At 40.9% G+C, this 17192-nt stretch overlaps 1 protein-coding gene across 4 annotated transcripts in view; it reads left to right on the plus strand.

The window, feature by feature from the left end:
* Positions 1 to 17192, plus strand: part of LOC115341726 (ankyrin repeat domain-containing protein 26-like) — a 59281-nt gene that overhangs the window by 31591 nt on the left and 10498 nt on the right. For all 4 annotated transcript variants that reach the window (XM_030015125.2, XM_030015126.2, XM_030015128.2 and 1 more), the window contains 13 exons: positions 1136 to 1349; positions 3230 to 3413; positions 3902 to 4048; positions 5261 to 6214; positions 8138 to 8290; positions 9199 to 9374; positions 9574 to 9667; positions 10765 to 10842; positions 12027 to 12161; positions 13231 to 13343; positions 13770 to 13911; positions 15788 to 16069; positions 16768 to 17003. In XM_030015125.2, coding sequence (XP_029870985.1) covers positions 1136 to 1349; positions 3230 to 3413; positions 3902 to 4048; positions 5261 to 6214; positions 8138 to 8290; positions 9199 to 9374; positions 9574 to 9667; positions 10765 to 10842; positions 12027 to 12161; positions 13231 to 13343; positions 13770 to 13911; positions 15788 to 16069; positions 16768 to 17003 — 2908 coding nt within the window. The remainder of the gene's footprint in view (positions 1 to 1135; positions 1350 to 3229; positions 3414 to 3901; positions 4049 to 5260; positions 6215 to 8137; positions 8291 to 9198; positions 9375 to 9573; positions 9668 to 10764; positions 10843 to 12026; positions 12162 to 13230; positions 13344 to 13769; positions 13912 to 15787; positions 16070 to 16767; positions 17004 to 17192) is intronic.

Raw genomic sequence — 17192 nt, forward strand, 5'->3', positions numbered from 1 at the left:
ATCCCCTTAATAGCTAATGACAAATGGTGCGGCAAAATAATGGCTTTGCTTAAATGTATATATAAAAAATCAACTGTCGTAAGATACTTGCATATATACACATAGCATTATATAAACATAAGCATCACTTACTATGTCTATTAAACTATGATAAAATTTTGTTAGGCAAGGGTTAACCTTGACTAAAGGCCAAACTCCCACCCAGCTGTTCTCTCACTGCCCCTCCTCAACAGGACAAAACAGGATGAAAAAGCTTGAGGATCAATACAAAGGCCGGGCTATCACTTACCAGTTACTGTCACAGGCAAAACAGACTACACTTGGGGAATCTTAACTTAATTTGTTACCAATTAAAATAAATTTGGATAGTGAGAAACAAAGACAAAAAAATTAGAAGATGACCTCCCCACCACCCCTTTCTTACGTTCAGCTTCACTCCCGATTGCGCTACCCCTCCCCAGGCAGTGCAGGGAGGCTGGGGTCTGCAGTCAGGACATAGCAGTTTCCCCGTGCCACTCCTTCTTTCTCACACTTTTCCCCAGCTCCAGTGTGATTCCTTCCATGGGCTGCAGTCCTTCAGGGAAAATCTGTTCCAGCCTGGGCTCTCCATAGGCTACAGGTCCTTCAGGAAATAATCACCTGCTCTGGCATGGGGTCCTCCACAGTACTGCATTGTGGATATCTGCTCCAGCGTGGCCCTCTCCAGGGGCTGCAGGGAAATACCTGTTCCACCATGGTGTCTCTGTGGCTGCAGGGGAATCTCTGCTCTGACACCCGGAGCACCTCCTCCCCCTCCTTCTTCACTGACCTGGGTGTTCACAAAGCTGTTTTTCACATTCTTTTTCCCTTCTCCTCTGCCTGTGTGGTGTTCTTGCCCTTTCCTAAATACATTCTCCCTAAGGTGCCACCAGCATGGCTGAGAGGCTCAGCTGTACCCTGTGGTGGGTCTATTGGAACTGGCTGTGTTCAGCACAGGGCAGCGCCTGGCCTCTTCTCACAGAGACCTCCCCACTACCTGTAGTCTTCCCACTACCAGAACCTTGCCACCTACGCCCAAAAGCAAAGAATTAAATAATTTATACCTTGGAAAGTATTTGTGCATATGTGCAGTTTTGTGTCTTTTCTCTCAAAATAGGTTCTGCTATTTTGTTGAAAATTCAAAACATACTTCTTGAATATGAACAGATAATAGAACATGAAAAAAATCGGTATACAGCTGTCTGGAGAGAAGTGAGGAAATTGGAAAGTGAAAAGGAGGAGTCACAATTAATAGTGGAAGAAACTCAAGATTTGAAATCCATATTGGCTCACCAAGAATTGGAATGGAAAAGTGATATCCAAAGCCTTAAGTATGTAACCTTGTGTTCTGACAGTGTGTTATCGTGTCAGTGTTCATGTTCCAGAAGATGCTGATGGTACAGGTGATAGGGTGAGAAGTTTCTAGTCTTTTGAGTTTGGGTTTTTTGAATCCCACGGGCAAGTTATGCTACTTAATGTTGGGGGAAAAAATGCCTGGGTATTAGTTCCATGTAGAATCTTCTGGATGTTGTTTTAACTTTTTTTTTTTAATAGCAAGAGAAGAGAACAAGAGAGTATGTATGGGAAAATGAGAATTATAAGAGAGATTTATATAAGATATATATTTTTTTTTATTTTGTCTCTGCAGCTTCTGTTAGTGTATAATATTAAGAATTCTGGTAATTCCACAGAATGCAACTCAGAACAGAGCTGCCAGCATTTGTTTATTTGAAAGGTCAAATTCAGGCTTGCCCCTTTCCCCATACTGCTGAACTAGACCTGGGTGGTGTGAGATTTCTAATCACTGTTCACATCAGTTCAGACAAGAGCGGCCAGCAGGCACCATATGAAATTCAACAAGAACAACTGCAAAGCCCTGCACTGGGGAAGGAAGATCCCCTTGTGATTATGTACCGTGGGGTGGCCTGGCTGGGGAGCTTGCTGAGAAAGCCCTGGTGGTCTTGGCAGAGAGCAAGCTCAACATGAGCTAGTATGAGCTGGCGGCTGAGAAGGCCAATGGCCTTCTGATTTGACTCCAGCCGTTTTTCAAAATTCTCAAGTATCTATCGATTACAAAGAGTTAATATTTTCGTTCTAAAAAAATTCTCAAAGCAATGTTAACTTTACACTTATAAAAGCTATACTTTTGGTGACGTTACACTAAAAATTATACGTAAAGCTTTTTCCTTGCAATATAAACCATTCAAATACAAAAGTTACTGTCAATCTTTGGAATAATTTATTAGTGGTTGCTGATACTTGTTTTGCAGAATTTCCAAAGCAGATTTTCAATTGGCAGCTCTTTCCTTATGTTAATACTTGATTTTTTTGTTGTTGTTGTTGACTGTTGCAAGGATATCAGAAAAAATATTCAAAATAATTATCAAACATAGAACTGCTTTCTTGTTTGGGTACTGTGGATGTGCCATGGACCTTTTTTGTTTGGTTTTTTTTTTTTTTTTACCATGTTGGTGCTTATTGTTGATTTTCAGTTAGTAAAGAAGTTGACATTCCCTAAGGCTTTCATTATAAATTATCTTCAAAATTAAATTGCTATTGTTTCTCCCAGATGTAGATCCATTGAGGTTTAAAACTATTTTTAATCGTATTAAGCTTAAACCTTATGCATTTCTAAATGTATTTTTGAACACTGACCTCATTCTTGAGTAAATAGAAGCTGCTTGCTCTTCCTATGGTCAGCAGTTCGTTTAGACTTACAGAAGGCTTGCTAAAAAATTGTTGGGTCTGTCTTAGATAAGTGGTGTGCTGCTTCATTGGTATTACTTGTGATCACTGAATCTGTAATATGTAGGCAATGCTCAGCATATTAAGAAAACTTATATTAATCACAGTAAAAGTTTATGATGCTTTGATCTGATAAGACAACAAACTCCTTTTGAATGAAGTGTCTGTAATATGAAGTGGGTTTTTTGAATTGTATAAATGTGCATACTGCTGTATATTTACCTATGTAAACTTGAAAATAAATGATAAATCACTCAACGGTTTATTTTCATATCTTGCACAACTGGTACCATGGATAATGGAATAAAGTCAAAATTCTTTAAAAAGTTAAAAATTACAGTAAAAATGTTAAAACTTTTCAGATTTCATATTTTTATGGTTTGAGTTGTCTCTACAAGTTCATAATGTAGAATATTTACTTTTTATATCAGTGCTTTAGTTTCTCAAATGTTCTGTTAAATCCCAGATTTACTTTGAAACAAGAAGAGGAAAAGAGGCTCAGAGTAGAAACTCTGTACGAGAAAACAAGAGAAAAACTCAGAAGGAAAGAAGATCAATATTGTAAAGAGATGGAGGAGAAACAGCAACTTGAGTTGCACTCAAGGAATTTAGAAACGGAGTTACTAACACTGAGGAAACTCTTGAAACAGGTGTGTTAAATGATGAGTTAGACACTTGTTGTCTTATTTTCTGTTTCTTTTTAATTGGCATTGTATTCCAGTATGCCTAAAAAAGGAGGTACTTTGTTGATGGAAGAGGCGTTGGATAACTGTTGCCAAACTTTGAGGACAGTTGAGAACAGTTGGTTCACAAGTGGTCTGTTCTTCTTTTCTCTTTTTTTTTTTTGTTTTTTTTCCCCTCCTCCTGTGCAAGTTCATGATTCCTTTTCTCCTTTTTCAATATTTAGGTTTCACTTCTATTTCAGGCAAAGCCTGACTTTGGGTTAGTTTTCTAAATTACTACAAAACATTCTGTATTTCTTTAATTTTTCATAAGAAAATTAAAATTTTTTATTTATAGATGGATTATCATAATTGTGGGGAAGCAAAAATATTGGTAAGAATACAAAAGAGAATGGGAAGGTATTGCTAGCTCTGATTTTTCTCAAGATGCAAGTGGTTTAATTGTATTACTGTAGGTTGAAGAAGAGCGTGATGAAACACAGAGACAGCTCTCTCAGGAAAAGAGTGCCAGAGCCCTGCAAGAAGGAATTTTGAACAACCACCTTTGGAGACAAAAGGAATTAGAAGAAGAGACAAGAAGAACTATAGGAAAAAATTCAGAGGTAAGCAGACTTTCTTCTAATTAATTAGATTTCACCATGTTCATTCTGAAGTCATAATAAATCTTTTATAACTTTTTCTGCTTCTTGATGGATTATTTACAGTTTACCAGTGTAACTTTACTGTGTAAATACCATTTCTGTTTTCCCTTATGTCTCTAAAAGTTCTGGAAAGCAGCATCAGTCCTGTGTGTATCCGAATTGCATGTGCAAGTAGGAAACTAATAGAAGACACTATTCATGCCACTTCTTAAGCTATCTGTTATTTTTCATTTCATAGACATTTCATCTGCACTTTTTAAGGTTTCTAGCAGTGAAACACCTACATCAAGGTTGACCAGGAATAAAGTTGTTTGACACTCACTTTTTGTGTTCCCATTACTTGGTTTTTTTTTCATTACTTATTCCCTTATCAAACTTACTTCCTTCAGTGTGCCTTTCTTTTCCACCTCCACAAACTGAATTTTTATGAAGGAATATCAGCAATGAATTAAACTCTCTGCAGGAGTTAGAATAATTGGAGGTGAACAAGCAATCATAAACACTGTATGAAAAAAAAAAAAAAAATCCTGAAAAGAGTTTACTGAATCTATTAAGAATGCGCAGTGCTTGGAAGAATAATTTGTTCTTGGCTGTGCTGCCCAGTAAATGTAAGGTGAATATGTTTGTGGAAATAAGTTGTGTATTTCCTGTTTATTATACATACAGCAAGACTATTGCGTTCCAGGGATGATAGAGTTGTATAGCTAACTTTCAGTAATACAAAAGGATAAGTGTTAAGAAGATATTTGAGAAGGAAAATTTACCCTTTTTAGCCTTGTTTTTACCAGATGTATAATATGGCTAAATTAACCTTAAAGGGAATATTTTAAAGGCATACACATACAAGAAAGCGCTGTCATTTTAAAAGCTTTATACTTGAGATATTTTAAATAATTTCATTATTTGGTTGCTGGTTTAAGAAAAAAAAAGGCATTGTATATTTGGGATGTTAACGTGTTCATTTAGGTTTTAAGCTTATGTTACACTTCCATTGTGTGCATGCGTTGTACACGTGCACGGGTTCATAGAGTAGCTTATGTATTACCTGAAATTTCACTCTCATCTTTGAAGTTATGCTTCAGTATTAGAAATGTTAAAATGCAGTTTAATGCTGAAGTGTTTCTGTAGATTAATTTCCCAACTGGCTATTTATTCATGTTCCCTGTCATTCAGGAATCCGACACTGAAAGAGAAAAAGATCTGTTGTACAAAAATCAGTTACTACAAGATGAGATTGCTATGCTAAGACTAGAACTTGATCAAGTAAGACTTAGGCACCAGGAGGAAGAAGGAAAATATTTAGAGGAAAATGAGACCTTGAAAGAAAAAAATGAAGATCTCAAAAAGGAACTTAAACTGAATGAGGAAGCCTTAACACAAACGGTTTTTCAGTACAATGGACAGCTGAACTTATTAAAGACAGAATCTGCAGTGCTGACTTCCAAACTTGAGCAGACGAAAGAAAGCAAAGACAGACTAGAGACAGAAATTGAATCATTTCGTTCCCGCCTGAACACTACTGTTCAAGAACTTGAACGTCATCAGTCATCAAAAAGTGATGTTGAACGAACATTTCAGAGAGAACGTGATGAATGGCTTCGCTTGCAAGACAAGCTTCATCGTGACCTCTCTGATGGGCGAGAAACCAACAAGAGCTTGTCTCAGCAGCTGAGTAAAGCTGAAAGCAAAGCTAATAGTCTAGAAAATGAGCTTCACCAGTTGAAACAAACACTCAGAGAAAAAACATTGCTTTTAGAAATGACACAAAAAGAATTAAGTCAAGCCCAGTGTCAGGCAAAGGAATGTGATCATGCTCGACAACTTGAGAAAGATCAAGTAAGCAAACTTATAATAAAGCAGGAATCCATGCAGGAGCGATTGGCCCAGCTCCAGAGTGAAAACCTTTTACTCCGTCAGCAATTGGAAGATATGCAGAACAAGGGGATCATCAAAGAAAAAGTAGTGAATGATGTGCAGGACCGGTTTAATGATATTTTCAACAAACTCAGAGCTGATACTGAAAAGCAAGTTTACCTAGTGGAAGAGAGAAACAAGGAATTAAATGCTAAGTGTACTGATTTAAGAGAACAAGTCTTTAAATATGAGACTGACAAAGTAGAAAGAGAGGTAAAGTATGCACTTAGAAAGAACAATTTAAAGTTTGTGAGTTTTTGAAATTATTTTATGTTTCTAAAATGTACCAGGTCTAAGTTACATGCGTGGGACCAAATAATGCTGATTTGTTCTGGTTTGTCATGTGTCTCTTGGAACTGTGGAAGGTTTTGGCAAACAGGATGTTGCTGTTCAGATCTGAGCAGAGAACAGAAGAAAGGTATCCAAGTCTAAGCTTCGATCAAGAGAAGTGATTCTTCTCTAGAACTTTTTTCATCTCTTTTCCTTAGTCCATTTTATGCCCTATAGAATGGTTTTATGTATTTGTTGTTTTTTATATATGTATTGCACTGATGACACAAATGAGAGTGGTAGAAAAGGAAGAACCATCCAATATGTGAGGGTTGAGAAATGAAGATGCAGACAAGTGAAGTGGTGGGGGGATGGATTTATATTAAGCTCTAAAAGAAAAAAAAAATCGCTTCTCCATAAGTTGCTATCAAAATGTATTAGTAGTGTCCAGGTGTTAATTTATGTATGTGTTTTCAGGGTTCTGAGGGGCCTGCCTGTTCCTTGAGATAATTTCAGACACTGACCTAAGTTTTCTCTTCTCTATTTTATGATGCGTAGTCATATTTAAATGTGTTCTTTCTTTGTGGCTCTGTGAAAGACTAATTAACTCAACAGAAGACTCATTAGGACATCAGTTAAACTGTCTTTCTGCAAATGCACACAGTATATGAGTATGAAACATGCTCCTATGCAGAGCAGGAGCATAATTTTATGTCAGTCAAACATGCATGAACTAAGGGTTGCTCCCATTTCTGCATATAGGTGGTTTTGTCAAGAAAAAGGGTGGAAGAGAATAAAGGCAGGGGTAGGAGTAAGGAATAGGTGGACGGTTGAAAAAGCTATAGGTAATGGGAGAATGCATTATTATATATGTTCCTAGGAGTAGGTAGGGTCTTCTCTATTGATAGAGTATTCTACCAATGCCAGGTAGAGCAATGATTTGAAAGTTGCCTTAACTATTTTGTTTAATCTTCCTTTACTTTCTGGAAAACAGTAACTAATCGCATTCAGTATTTAGACACTCTGGTGTAAGGTCTCCCTTAATGATTTGAATAGTGATTTAAAATTACATTTCCTTCTTCCTCACAAATCCAGAATCTTTGAGTGAGATAAATATCTGCATGTGTCAGATAAACACCTTATCTTTCATTTGTCAGTTACTTTAAGGGCTGGGGGGGAAAACTCCAGCAGTGCTGTCAATCATTTTAACCTGTGAATTGCTTTGTATTCTCACTACCAAAATAACAGGTTCCTTGTGAAGATACTAGATAGATAGATATGAACTATCCAGATTTCCAGATTTTTGTAAACCTAATCTGTCAGTTTAAAGGCAGTTGTTATTCTAAAATGAACTCGGAAAGAACACTGCAAGAGGATGTGATTCAACGCATACTTAAAGTGTATCTCAAAAGAGCTTTCAGATATATGTATTCCTTTAATTATATTTGTATAATGGAGGAATAGAACAAAGAAAGATCTAACACGAAGTCCTGCCTTTAGTCATCAGAGTAGTGTCTGCAGTCAAACTATGGCTCTTCCATTGCAACAGATTGCTTTGGATTTTGTCAGAAAAAAATATATGATTGCAGCGTGTGCTTGTGTATTGTTCCAAGAAGAATAGTACTTGAGCCTTTTTGATGTATGAGGAAACAGAAATCCTCATGAACAGCTGCCAATAGTTTGGAGGTGCTCAGCTGAGAAAGATAGAGAGGCCATTATCTGTTCAGATGCCTGCTGGTGGCAGGCAGAATTTCATGTCTTTGAGTTCAGTCAATCAAGGTCTAATTGTATAATCAAATAAGTTAAAGTAAAGGAATATTTCACATTCTTACAACTTTCTTCATGCTCATTTAACTGCTTCATTAGGGCATGGTCAGACAGCTGCAGCAGGAGCTTGCCGATGCTCTTAAAAAGCAATCTATGTCAGAAGCTTCACTTGAAGTTACCACGCGCTACCGCAGTGACCTGGAGGAAGACAAGCTGCGCTTGCAAAAGGAACTGGAAAAGGTTAAAACTAAGGTACATAATGTCTGTAACTATATGAATAAGTCTAAAGGTGGCTGATGAAAGTAGGAGCGAATGTTGTCCTAAAACCCTAGAAAAAACTTCAACAGGATAGATATAATGATGTGTGAATGCATTGCACTGTTTTATAAACTTGGTGACTATGTCTTTGATACGAGGACACTATGTCCTTACTTGGACAAAGGTTTGTATTTGCTAAGATGCTTTGCAAAATACACTGATGTGTCTGTAGCTTATTGCATCTGGTTTGTCCAAGCAGGTTGTCTGATTTCTGAAGAACAGTAGAAATACTGGACTGCTGCATTTGGGCTTTTTTATGCTGTCTATGCTTTCTCACGCCCCCGCCACTGGGTAATATGTTGTCGATGCTGAATGCTGTTCTAACTTATTCTGTGTATATATTTTTTTGCTTGGTTCAGTTTTTTTCCCCCTTCTTTGGCCCTGCTGTAATTTGCCATCCTTAAGCAGCCTTCTTGCAAGTGAATTGTAAGCTACTTTCTGAGGCGGGGACCACCTTTTGCAGTGTTCTTACGAAAACTGAAGTATAGAGGCCTCGGAGTTCTGAAATAGAAATCATCTTAAATTTCCTTATGAGGGAGTTGTGAAGTCACTTTAGGAGAAGGATGAACTTTTTAATTTGTTTTTTTCAATGGAGGAGCAAACGAGTGGATACAAAGAGTGTCACAAGTCACTGAAAGGGTAGGAGGGGCAGTGTCAGTGCTTAGAACTGTGCTAGAGGAAATGCTAGTACAAGTGAAGGTTTGAATGTACTTGTAGTGATTACAGTTCTTTGACTAGAGGGTATGTGCAGATATATGCAGCCCTTGAATTCTTCAGCAGCAGCTGACCCCTCTATATAAAAGCTCACCTGACTACTGGGGATTCTTACTGTGATTTTACAGTTGCGGGAGTTGGAAGAACAGCATCTTCAGTCTGAGCATTGTGTTCGTGACTTGAAGACTGCCTTAGATAATAAGGAAAGGGAAGTAATAGCTTCTACCCAGAAACTGCAGGACCTCCTGTTGGCATCTTCTGGGACTAATGCGACTATCAAACAACTGGAAGAACATGTGCAACGGTAAGAGAGTAACATAGTGAAGCAAGGTCTGTCGCTTACTGGGATGGTGTGAAAACAACAGGATAGCCTTGTTGCATCACAGCAAGTTAATATATGATTTCGAAGGATGCTTTTGTCTTAGATTATGTTGTTTCACGCTGTTCTTTCAGAATTGGTGCTCTGGTGGATTTCCCTCATAAGACCTGTATTTCTTTTTAAGCCTTGAAATTGAAAATGCCAGACTGGAAGCCACAGTCCAGCAACAAAACAATAGGATTGAAGCCCTTCAGAAAGACCTGCAAGCCTCTGCCTCAGTAAGCTGGTCACAAACTTCCCTTTTTGTGAGCCCCTGAGGCTAGTTACCTATTTCTGTGGGGAAATTTTAGGATGAGGTTTTCCTGGAGAGCCATGGGGAGCTCAGTTCCTGCATTCTGCTGAATATAGGCTGCTCAGAAAGCAGCCTGGTCCATTCCCCAGCTTTCTGGTTTTGAGAGTTTTCCCATGCTACTATGGCAAGTCCTACTTAACGCTCTAAAATGTGAGGATTTGACAGTAATACGCTGGTCTAGCTATTGTCTGCTTTAGACCTGTCATGACATCAGATGCGGCTTCAAACACTTGTTGCAATGTGTATCATTAAAGGTATTTCGTTAAGTTAACTCATGGAATTTCTGCAGAGAATATTGATACCAAGCACTTTGTGCCAGAGGCCTGACTGGCATCATCAGACTGGAACAAAAATTGTACTCTCCAGAGCTTTGGCTGTGCAGAATTGCTTTTCCTTTGGCTACTTGGTGTGTGTGTTTTGTCTTCATGAAACAGTGAAGAGGAAGGCCTGTGGTATCATTCGCAGAGCTCAGTGCAGGCCTTGGAATTTCCCACTGCCTCTGCACAGTGGTTGATTTTAGCTCAGATAAGGTGCTTTCGTCTGTGGCCTGTATGAAGGAAATTTGTATTGTAACGAGTGAACTAGGGTTCTTGTTAAAACTGTAGTTGGTAATTAATGCTGAAAAGAGTTCAGAAATAACTACATGTGAAGGTTGAACTTTTGTGATGTACTGATACTGACAAGAGAAAAGGGAAGGCAGTCATGATGCTGGTCCTTCCTCTTTGGTTAGTAGGGCATGGTTTTCAAATCTACTGCGGATGGGAAAAGCTACTCCTGCCTGTTTTCACTGAAGATTCTTTGCATGGTGTTCTCTCTCCCTGAAGTAAACGGCAGACGTGATGATTGCTACCAGTTTTACAGGGGCATCAAACTAAGGCCATTGTGATTATTGGTGCTAGGTGTAAATACTGTAGGAATAAAGAGGTGAAGAGGCGTATGTAATATTTGGTTTTGGTAATGAGGTGTAAACTTCAGTCTGGAACATCATAGTATGTCTTCTTGCTTCTTTTAATGCTTCTGTAGGTTCATAACCGCCTGGAAGACTCGATAACTAGCTTACAGACAGCACAGGCAGCTGCAGAGGACCACCTCCACCAGCAGGTACATGAATGGCTTCTGTGAATGACGGGTTTAGTCTTCGACTTTTTTGTGTGCAGGTAATCGAAAAGATCAGGTGGGCTGTGTAGACACAGTTCAGCTGACAAATACCCTTCTGGTTTTAGGGCAAGGCACCCTCAAGGGAAAAGGCTGTAAATGTCCTTATTCCCCTGCTGCTGTATTTTGTATCTGTGTTGTGGTGTGCAAGATACTTGTGGTCATCAGCATGATTTGTCTGAATTCTCTCCCCCATCCTACCCGGGTAGAGTGAGCAAGTGGCTGTGAGGTGCTTAGCTGCCTACTGGAGTTAAGGCATGGCAGATGACAGACAGGATGGATGTTGTGGGCAGGGGGGAGATCGGTGGTTGAAAGCTGAGAGAGGAGACTGGACTTGGGAGATATCCATGTTACTTTGCAGCTTTGTCACAGCTTGCCCTTGAGACCATGTTAGCTTCTGTCGTAAGACATAGCATTTCGCCTACTCTGTAAGGGCACTTGAGAAGTTTGTACCCCCGAAGGATTTTTTATCTAAGCCTTTGTGCTGAGGTTTTCATGACTTTCTGTAGATCAGTAGACATCTTTTTTTTTTTTTCCCCACCCCCCCCCCCCCTTCTTACAGAATGCCTCTAAAAGCAGCTAGTCAACTTGCGTTCTTTATACTTGAACTGAATCTGTAAGTTCCGCTCCACTCAAATGCATTTGTTAAGCAAATGCATTTGTGCCTTTGGGTAGAAGCGTAAATAGCATTGCTGATTTGAAAACATACCCTTGCTCTCAGGAGACGTACCGCTGTTACAGAAGCAGTGAGAGTAAGGTATTTTCTGTGGTGGGCACTAGAGGAATTATTATATTAAAAAGTATGTATCCTTAGGAACTCTGGAGGACCTTTGGAAGAAAGTTGTAGGGTGATCTTGTGTATGTGTGTGCGTGTGTGCGTGTCATCTTATCCCCCAAAGTTGCAACCTCATCTTGTCACTTCTAGGGTGTTCGTTCTTTCCACCAGCTTCAACTGCTGCTCTTGGTTCTGTTTCCTGAGGTGTGTTCTACACTCCGTGTTAACCTTAACTGTAGATCTTGGATGAGGAGAGGAGAGCTTAGACCTGTTTCCATTTAAGTTACTGCTTTCTACTGCAGTGCTGTCTTTCCAGTCACCTTAGTTTTTTCTTTTGCTGCTGTTGCTTTCACAGATGCAAAAGCAGAATGTGCTGCCTCTGACATCAAAGGACTCGCACAGCATGTGGGAAGAGCACTTGAAGTCAAGATCCCACCTTGAAGAGCGTGTTGCTCAGCTTGACAGAGAAAAGGCTGAACTCCTGGAACAGGTGAGCCCAGAAAATTCTCCAGACGCCAAGCCAATACCCTGGAGAACTGTGTCTACCTTTTTGTTGAGTTCTTACAGTGTCAGCTTGTTCTGTTATCCTTGCCATTCAGGCTGTGAGTATCTTGCGATTTGGTTATCAGCCAGGAAGCAGATAAAAGCTGGCTGGGTATCTTTGTGTAAATTGTGGCGTGGTTCTATTGGGAAGAGTTCCCAATGTGGTTTGCTATCAGTTGAGCACATTGAGCAAGGCTGCAGTTCCCCAGTTATTTCTTGGATTCCTTCTGGTCATCTTCTGACGCCTTGGTTTCTGGGCAGGCTTAAAATGCTTCATGTTTCCAGTGCAATGTATGGAGGAGCTGCTGCATGTTTTCAGGGTAGTGGGAGCTTAAAAGCCTTCCAGAAAAATGTACTGAAGGAATTTTGGGCAAATGAACTAGTACTTGGGAAACAAGAAATGGCTGCCAGTTTCCAAGGGGCAGTCCTTCCCTTTTCTCCTTTTCTGTAGAGGAGAAATGGAAGTACAAAGTCAAAACAGCTGCCAGCTCTCCTCTGGTTTGGCTGAGAAAACACCAAGAGGAAGAACAAGATGTGAATAAGTAAATGCCCCCAGAGGAGAGAGGGAGGTAATAGCAGAGGGAAATGCAACCTTGAAGAATTGCAAAAGATCAAATTCCTCTGCAAGCCCCTGCCTGCTGGTCATTGAAGATCCCATGAAAGCTTTAGATTGATCTGTGTTCTCCCATGATGTACAAACTTATGTAATCCCTGTCGTGAGTAGGGGAACTGCCGAAAGTGTCCTCCAGCATCTTTTCCACCTTTTTGCCTTGAAGCGTTAGAAGAGCCTTTGCCTCAGTGGGGTCATCTGTTTCTGTTGTTAGGTGTTGGCCTGTTTGATGTGAAACCCGAAGTGATTAACTGTTCTCAGGAACTTTGTCCCTTGGCGTTCTGTGGAACTTGGCTAACAGATAGAGGCATACTGCAGCTTCTCTGTGGAGGATGTTAGATGCATATACTGTGCGTAGATACTGTTCCTACGCTGTGTGTGTCATGTATCTTTTCTATTTTGAAAGTGTGAGACTGAAAGAAAGAAAGTGAAGAAGCTGGTAGAGTTGAAACGCCCAGTCGAACTGCGTCTGGACCAAGAAATGAAAAGAAACATCGAACTGCAGAAAGACTATAAGAGGTATGGCTTTTTAGTATGGTGTAGAGCTATCCCTGAGTAGAAGTCAAGCTTTATTGAACTTCAATGTAAAAACAGGAGTACGTAACTGTTTGTGAGAAAATTCAAGCCCCGTGTTAGTTCTTGCAAGGTGCTTCTGCGCAAGGAGCCTGTAGTTTCCAATAGCTGCCAAAAGAACTGCAAATGCAGGTTGCCCTGCAGTTCTCCTGGGGGTGGGGGGAAGGAAGTCTTTTATTCCTCCTTTCAGGTGAAATTTGGGCCTTTCAGGCGGTTTGTGGCACAGTAATGCTGTTTTTTTCTCAGTAATTGCTGGTGTGTAAAGCACGTTAAAGATGAAGCAAGCCATGTCTGCGCTGTTTACGTAAGAGTCTGTGAAAAAGGCCGGTTGTTCCTTTGCTTCATTGTTTTCTTGACTAATTTGGTGTGCAGGTTGAAGAAGCTTCTGAGCAGAGCTACGAAGAACCTAAGGGCGTATGAGGAGAGAGAGATGGAGTCCCAGCTTAATTTGCAGGGAGAAATGAAGAACAGGTATTCTGAAACGGTCAATGAAGTTGGTAGATTAAGAACAAAGGTGAGCTCTGGTTTGTTTGGGGGTTTTTGGTGGTGGTGTTTTTTCTTTTGAAAAACCTGTGTTATTCTTTCCCTGTACTACTTTTCATGCTGTTGATTTTTTTTTCTTTGCTGCATGTTAGAAGCGACTGCCTTTTCTTGATGCTCCTTCTACTGTTACAGTAGGAGATGTCTGTAACTGATGTAGTTATCGTTATGGGTAAAGATGAAAACATAATGTGCAAAGCAGTATCTGCAAGGGCACGTCAAGGGCAGGCTGTTCTGTAGAGGAAGGGCGAGCCGAGAGTCGCAGCAAGGCTGGCAGGGTCCATGACCTCATGGGCAGTCCCACAGGCCCTCACCAAGAAGAGCAGAATAGGTCCGGTGACAGCAAGCAGGGTCAGCCAAGAGTGCAGAGCGCCAGGCCAGTCCATGGGGACACTGCAGTCCTACCAGGATGTCACGTCCATGGGTGAGGTTCCGGGCTGAGAGCAGTAAGGCTCGGCACAGGCCTGGCTGCAGCTTGAGGCCATGGCAGCGTCTTCTAGGTCTTACAGATGAATTCCTTCTCTGGTAGAGAGGGAATTAACACCACCATTGCTGGGAACAACTGTATGAAGTTGGCTTTGCCCAAGGTCGTCACCCCTTGAGCTCTGTCTTAGGCAGGAGTTGAGCAGAAGGCAGTTCAGGTTTTGCTTTTCTAAGTGGTGGTGTTGTTTCCCAGGGCACGATGCAGTTGAGGCGATGCAGAAAACATTCTGTAACTTATTGCTCGCCAGTAGCTGTCTCGGCCCATCTTTGCCGTGTCATGGGCACCCAGAAGTAGAGTTCCCAGAAGTGCTTTTGAGGTTGCTCTGGCTGTTCAGTAGCACGTAACCTTTTATCTACTTCTCCGCTCATTGCTCAGATTTGTTGCTAGAGCAGCCATGTTTCAGAGCTACGTTCGTGTTTGGAAGGCCTTGTAGAATGAGTCAACTGCCTTTGCAGTGGCTCATTTTTAGTCCAGAAGTTAGTAGTGGGTTTGTGTTTCTGTTGGAGAGTTGTTTCGAATGACGGGGAAGGGCGTTACATTTAGGCGGTTTTAGATAAGTCTAAAGTTTCTACTTTGTTAGAGACTCTTTCAAGTGTCTAGTTTGCTTCAAGCGTTTAGTATGGTTTCCTCCACTTTTATTAAAAAAAGGCAGGGTATTATGTTTGATCTTCAACAGGTACAGAAAATGTATGTTTCTGGAGGGGGGAAGAGGAGGATAGAGCTGTAGTTGACCGTTGGGACTTACTGAAAGTCTGATATTTCCTGCAAATTTTTGAAAACAGACTGCGGCTCCGACCTAAAGAGAATATGTCTTCCTGCAACCACCGCTGTAAAAGCTGTGTTCTGAACCACTATTTACAAATCTTTCAGTGTAATGGAAAAAAAAGAGCATCTGTTTCTTGCCTTGTCAGTTCTGTAATGAAGCTTTGATTGTGTTGACAGCATGTCAACACATTCCTGTAAAGCATGACACGTGTTGTTTCTGATGAAACCAGAAGGTGGCTAGGTATGGGTGTGTGTGATTTCCCGTGAGCATATGAGCATCTCATGGAAGAATAGCCTTAGTGCTTTTCCACTTAGCCCTATGCGTGAAATGCTGCTAGTTTGGTACCTCTCGGTCCTCTTGATACCTACTGCAGAAGAACTGAGAAAGGATGGGAGCCTGAGGAATCCTATCAGGAATGTTGTGAAAGCTGTTCTTGTTTTCAAAGAAGAGACTGGTTTCACTTTGGTTTTAATACTGAGTCAGCAGATGGTAAATACAGCCTCGATGGCCAAGCCCTTTACTGATTTTCACAGAACTGAGTAATTGTAGATCTGAGTTCCCCGTTTTTTGGGGTGGGTTTTTTCTTTTTGCTGTCTACAGGTTGGTGAACTTTCCCAGCAGCTGGAGAGAGAGTCTAAAAAATGCATGCAGCTAGAAGCACAAAATCAGGATTTGCGAGAAGAGTTGTCCACCGTGCGTGGGAACCATGAGAAACTGGAGAAGAGCAAATGCCAGCTGAAAGAAGAGGTGGCTAACCTCAAACATCATTTGGAGACTAACATGGTGGATCGCAGCCAACTAGAACAATATAAAAGAGAGATGGAAGAACGAGCCGGACAAGAGATAAGACAAAAACTACAAGAAGTCAATCTGTTTTTGCAGGCGAGTGAATTTCTCACGAGTGTCTGTAGTCTCTATTACATACTTTTGTTGTGGTTGTCATTTTTTTGGTATTTTAGTTTTGGTGCCTGATTGTGTCTGTTAGTGCTGTACTTCTGTCCTTCGTAAAGGACAGTGGGAGAAGAGAATCCGGTTGGGCAAGAGTGCTTTCATGTGTGCGTAATGTGCCTGCAGGTCCCTGAATCAAAAGCTTGCCCAAGGTAGATTTCCATTTTGCAGTTCTTGGGTGGGGTGGGGGGTTATCACTGTCTGCTGGTCGTGTTCATCCTTGAATGGGTATTGTAACTTCCAGTTGTCATGGCCAGGCATACAGGTCCTCCTTTGCCATTGTATGGGGAAAAGTGCTCAGAAAAGAAGTCGCCACAGTTGCGGGGTGGGGCGTGGAGATGAGGGATCCTTATAATTTCTTTGAGGAATCCTTTTCTATATGCCCTGTCCTACAGAGGTGGTGTTCTCTCATTAGTAGCTTTGATGAACAACAGTGCGAAGAGGGGGGCTCTTTCTGAAGAACTATTTAATGTGGTCGTTCCACGGTTCTGCCTTGATTGCTGATGGTAGTGAGGAGGCACAGTTGCCTCACTGAGTGAAGCTGGGCCCCTTGAAATTGGGTACGTGCAATTGACTGGCAGGGAGAGTTCTCTTCTTCTTTGCAGTGGTTGAAAGTGCGTTATCTGCTTCAGACGCAGGCAGCCTCCCAGGACAGATCAGAACAAATCAGAGGCAGTCATCTCGCTTCACTGAGAAACCAGCTACAAGACAGAATTAGAGATCTTGAATGTGCATTGGACAGGATAAAAAATAGGGAACAAGACAGTATTCTTCAAAAAGAATCCATGCAGGCAGAAGTGGAACGGTACAAAGAGCTGTACCTGGAGGAAGTAAAAATAAGAAGACGGCTAGCAGATAAACTGGAAAGGTAAGTTTATGCTTTTTTGGAGTGGTAATCAGATACTACTTTTTCCTCATGCATTTTCCTCCTAAAATCCCTCTTCTGCACCTGGCAGCGTTATGTAGGTAAGCATGAGAAGGCATATTTCCGAGGAAAGTAGCTTAAGACCCTTTCCCTTCATTAGAACTGTCTTCATTTCACTTTAGTGTTCCAGCA

Source organism: Aquila chrysaetos, chromosome 5, assembly GCF_900496995.4.
Source record: "Aquila chrysaetos chrysaetos chromosome 5, bAquChr1.4, whole genome shotgun sequence".
Lineage (NCBI taxonomy): Eukaryota > Metazoa > Chordata > Aves > Accipitriformes > Accipitridae > Aquila > Aquila chrysaetos.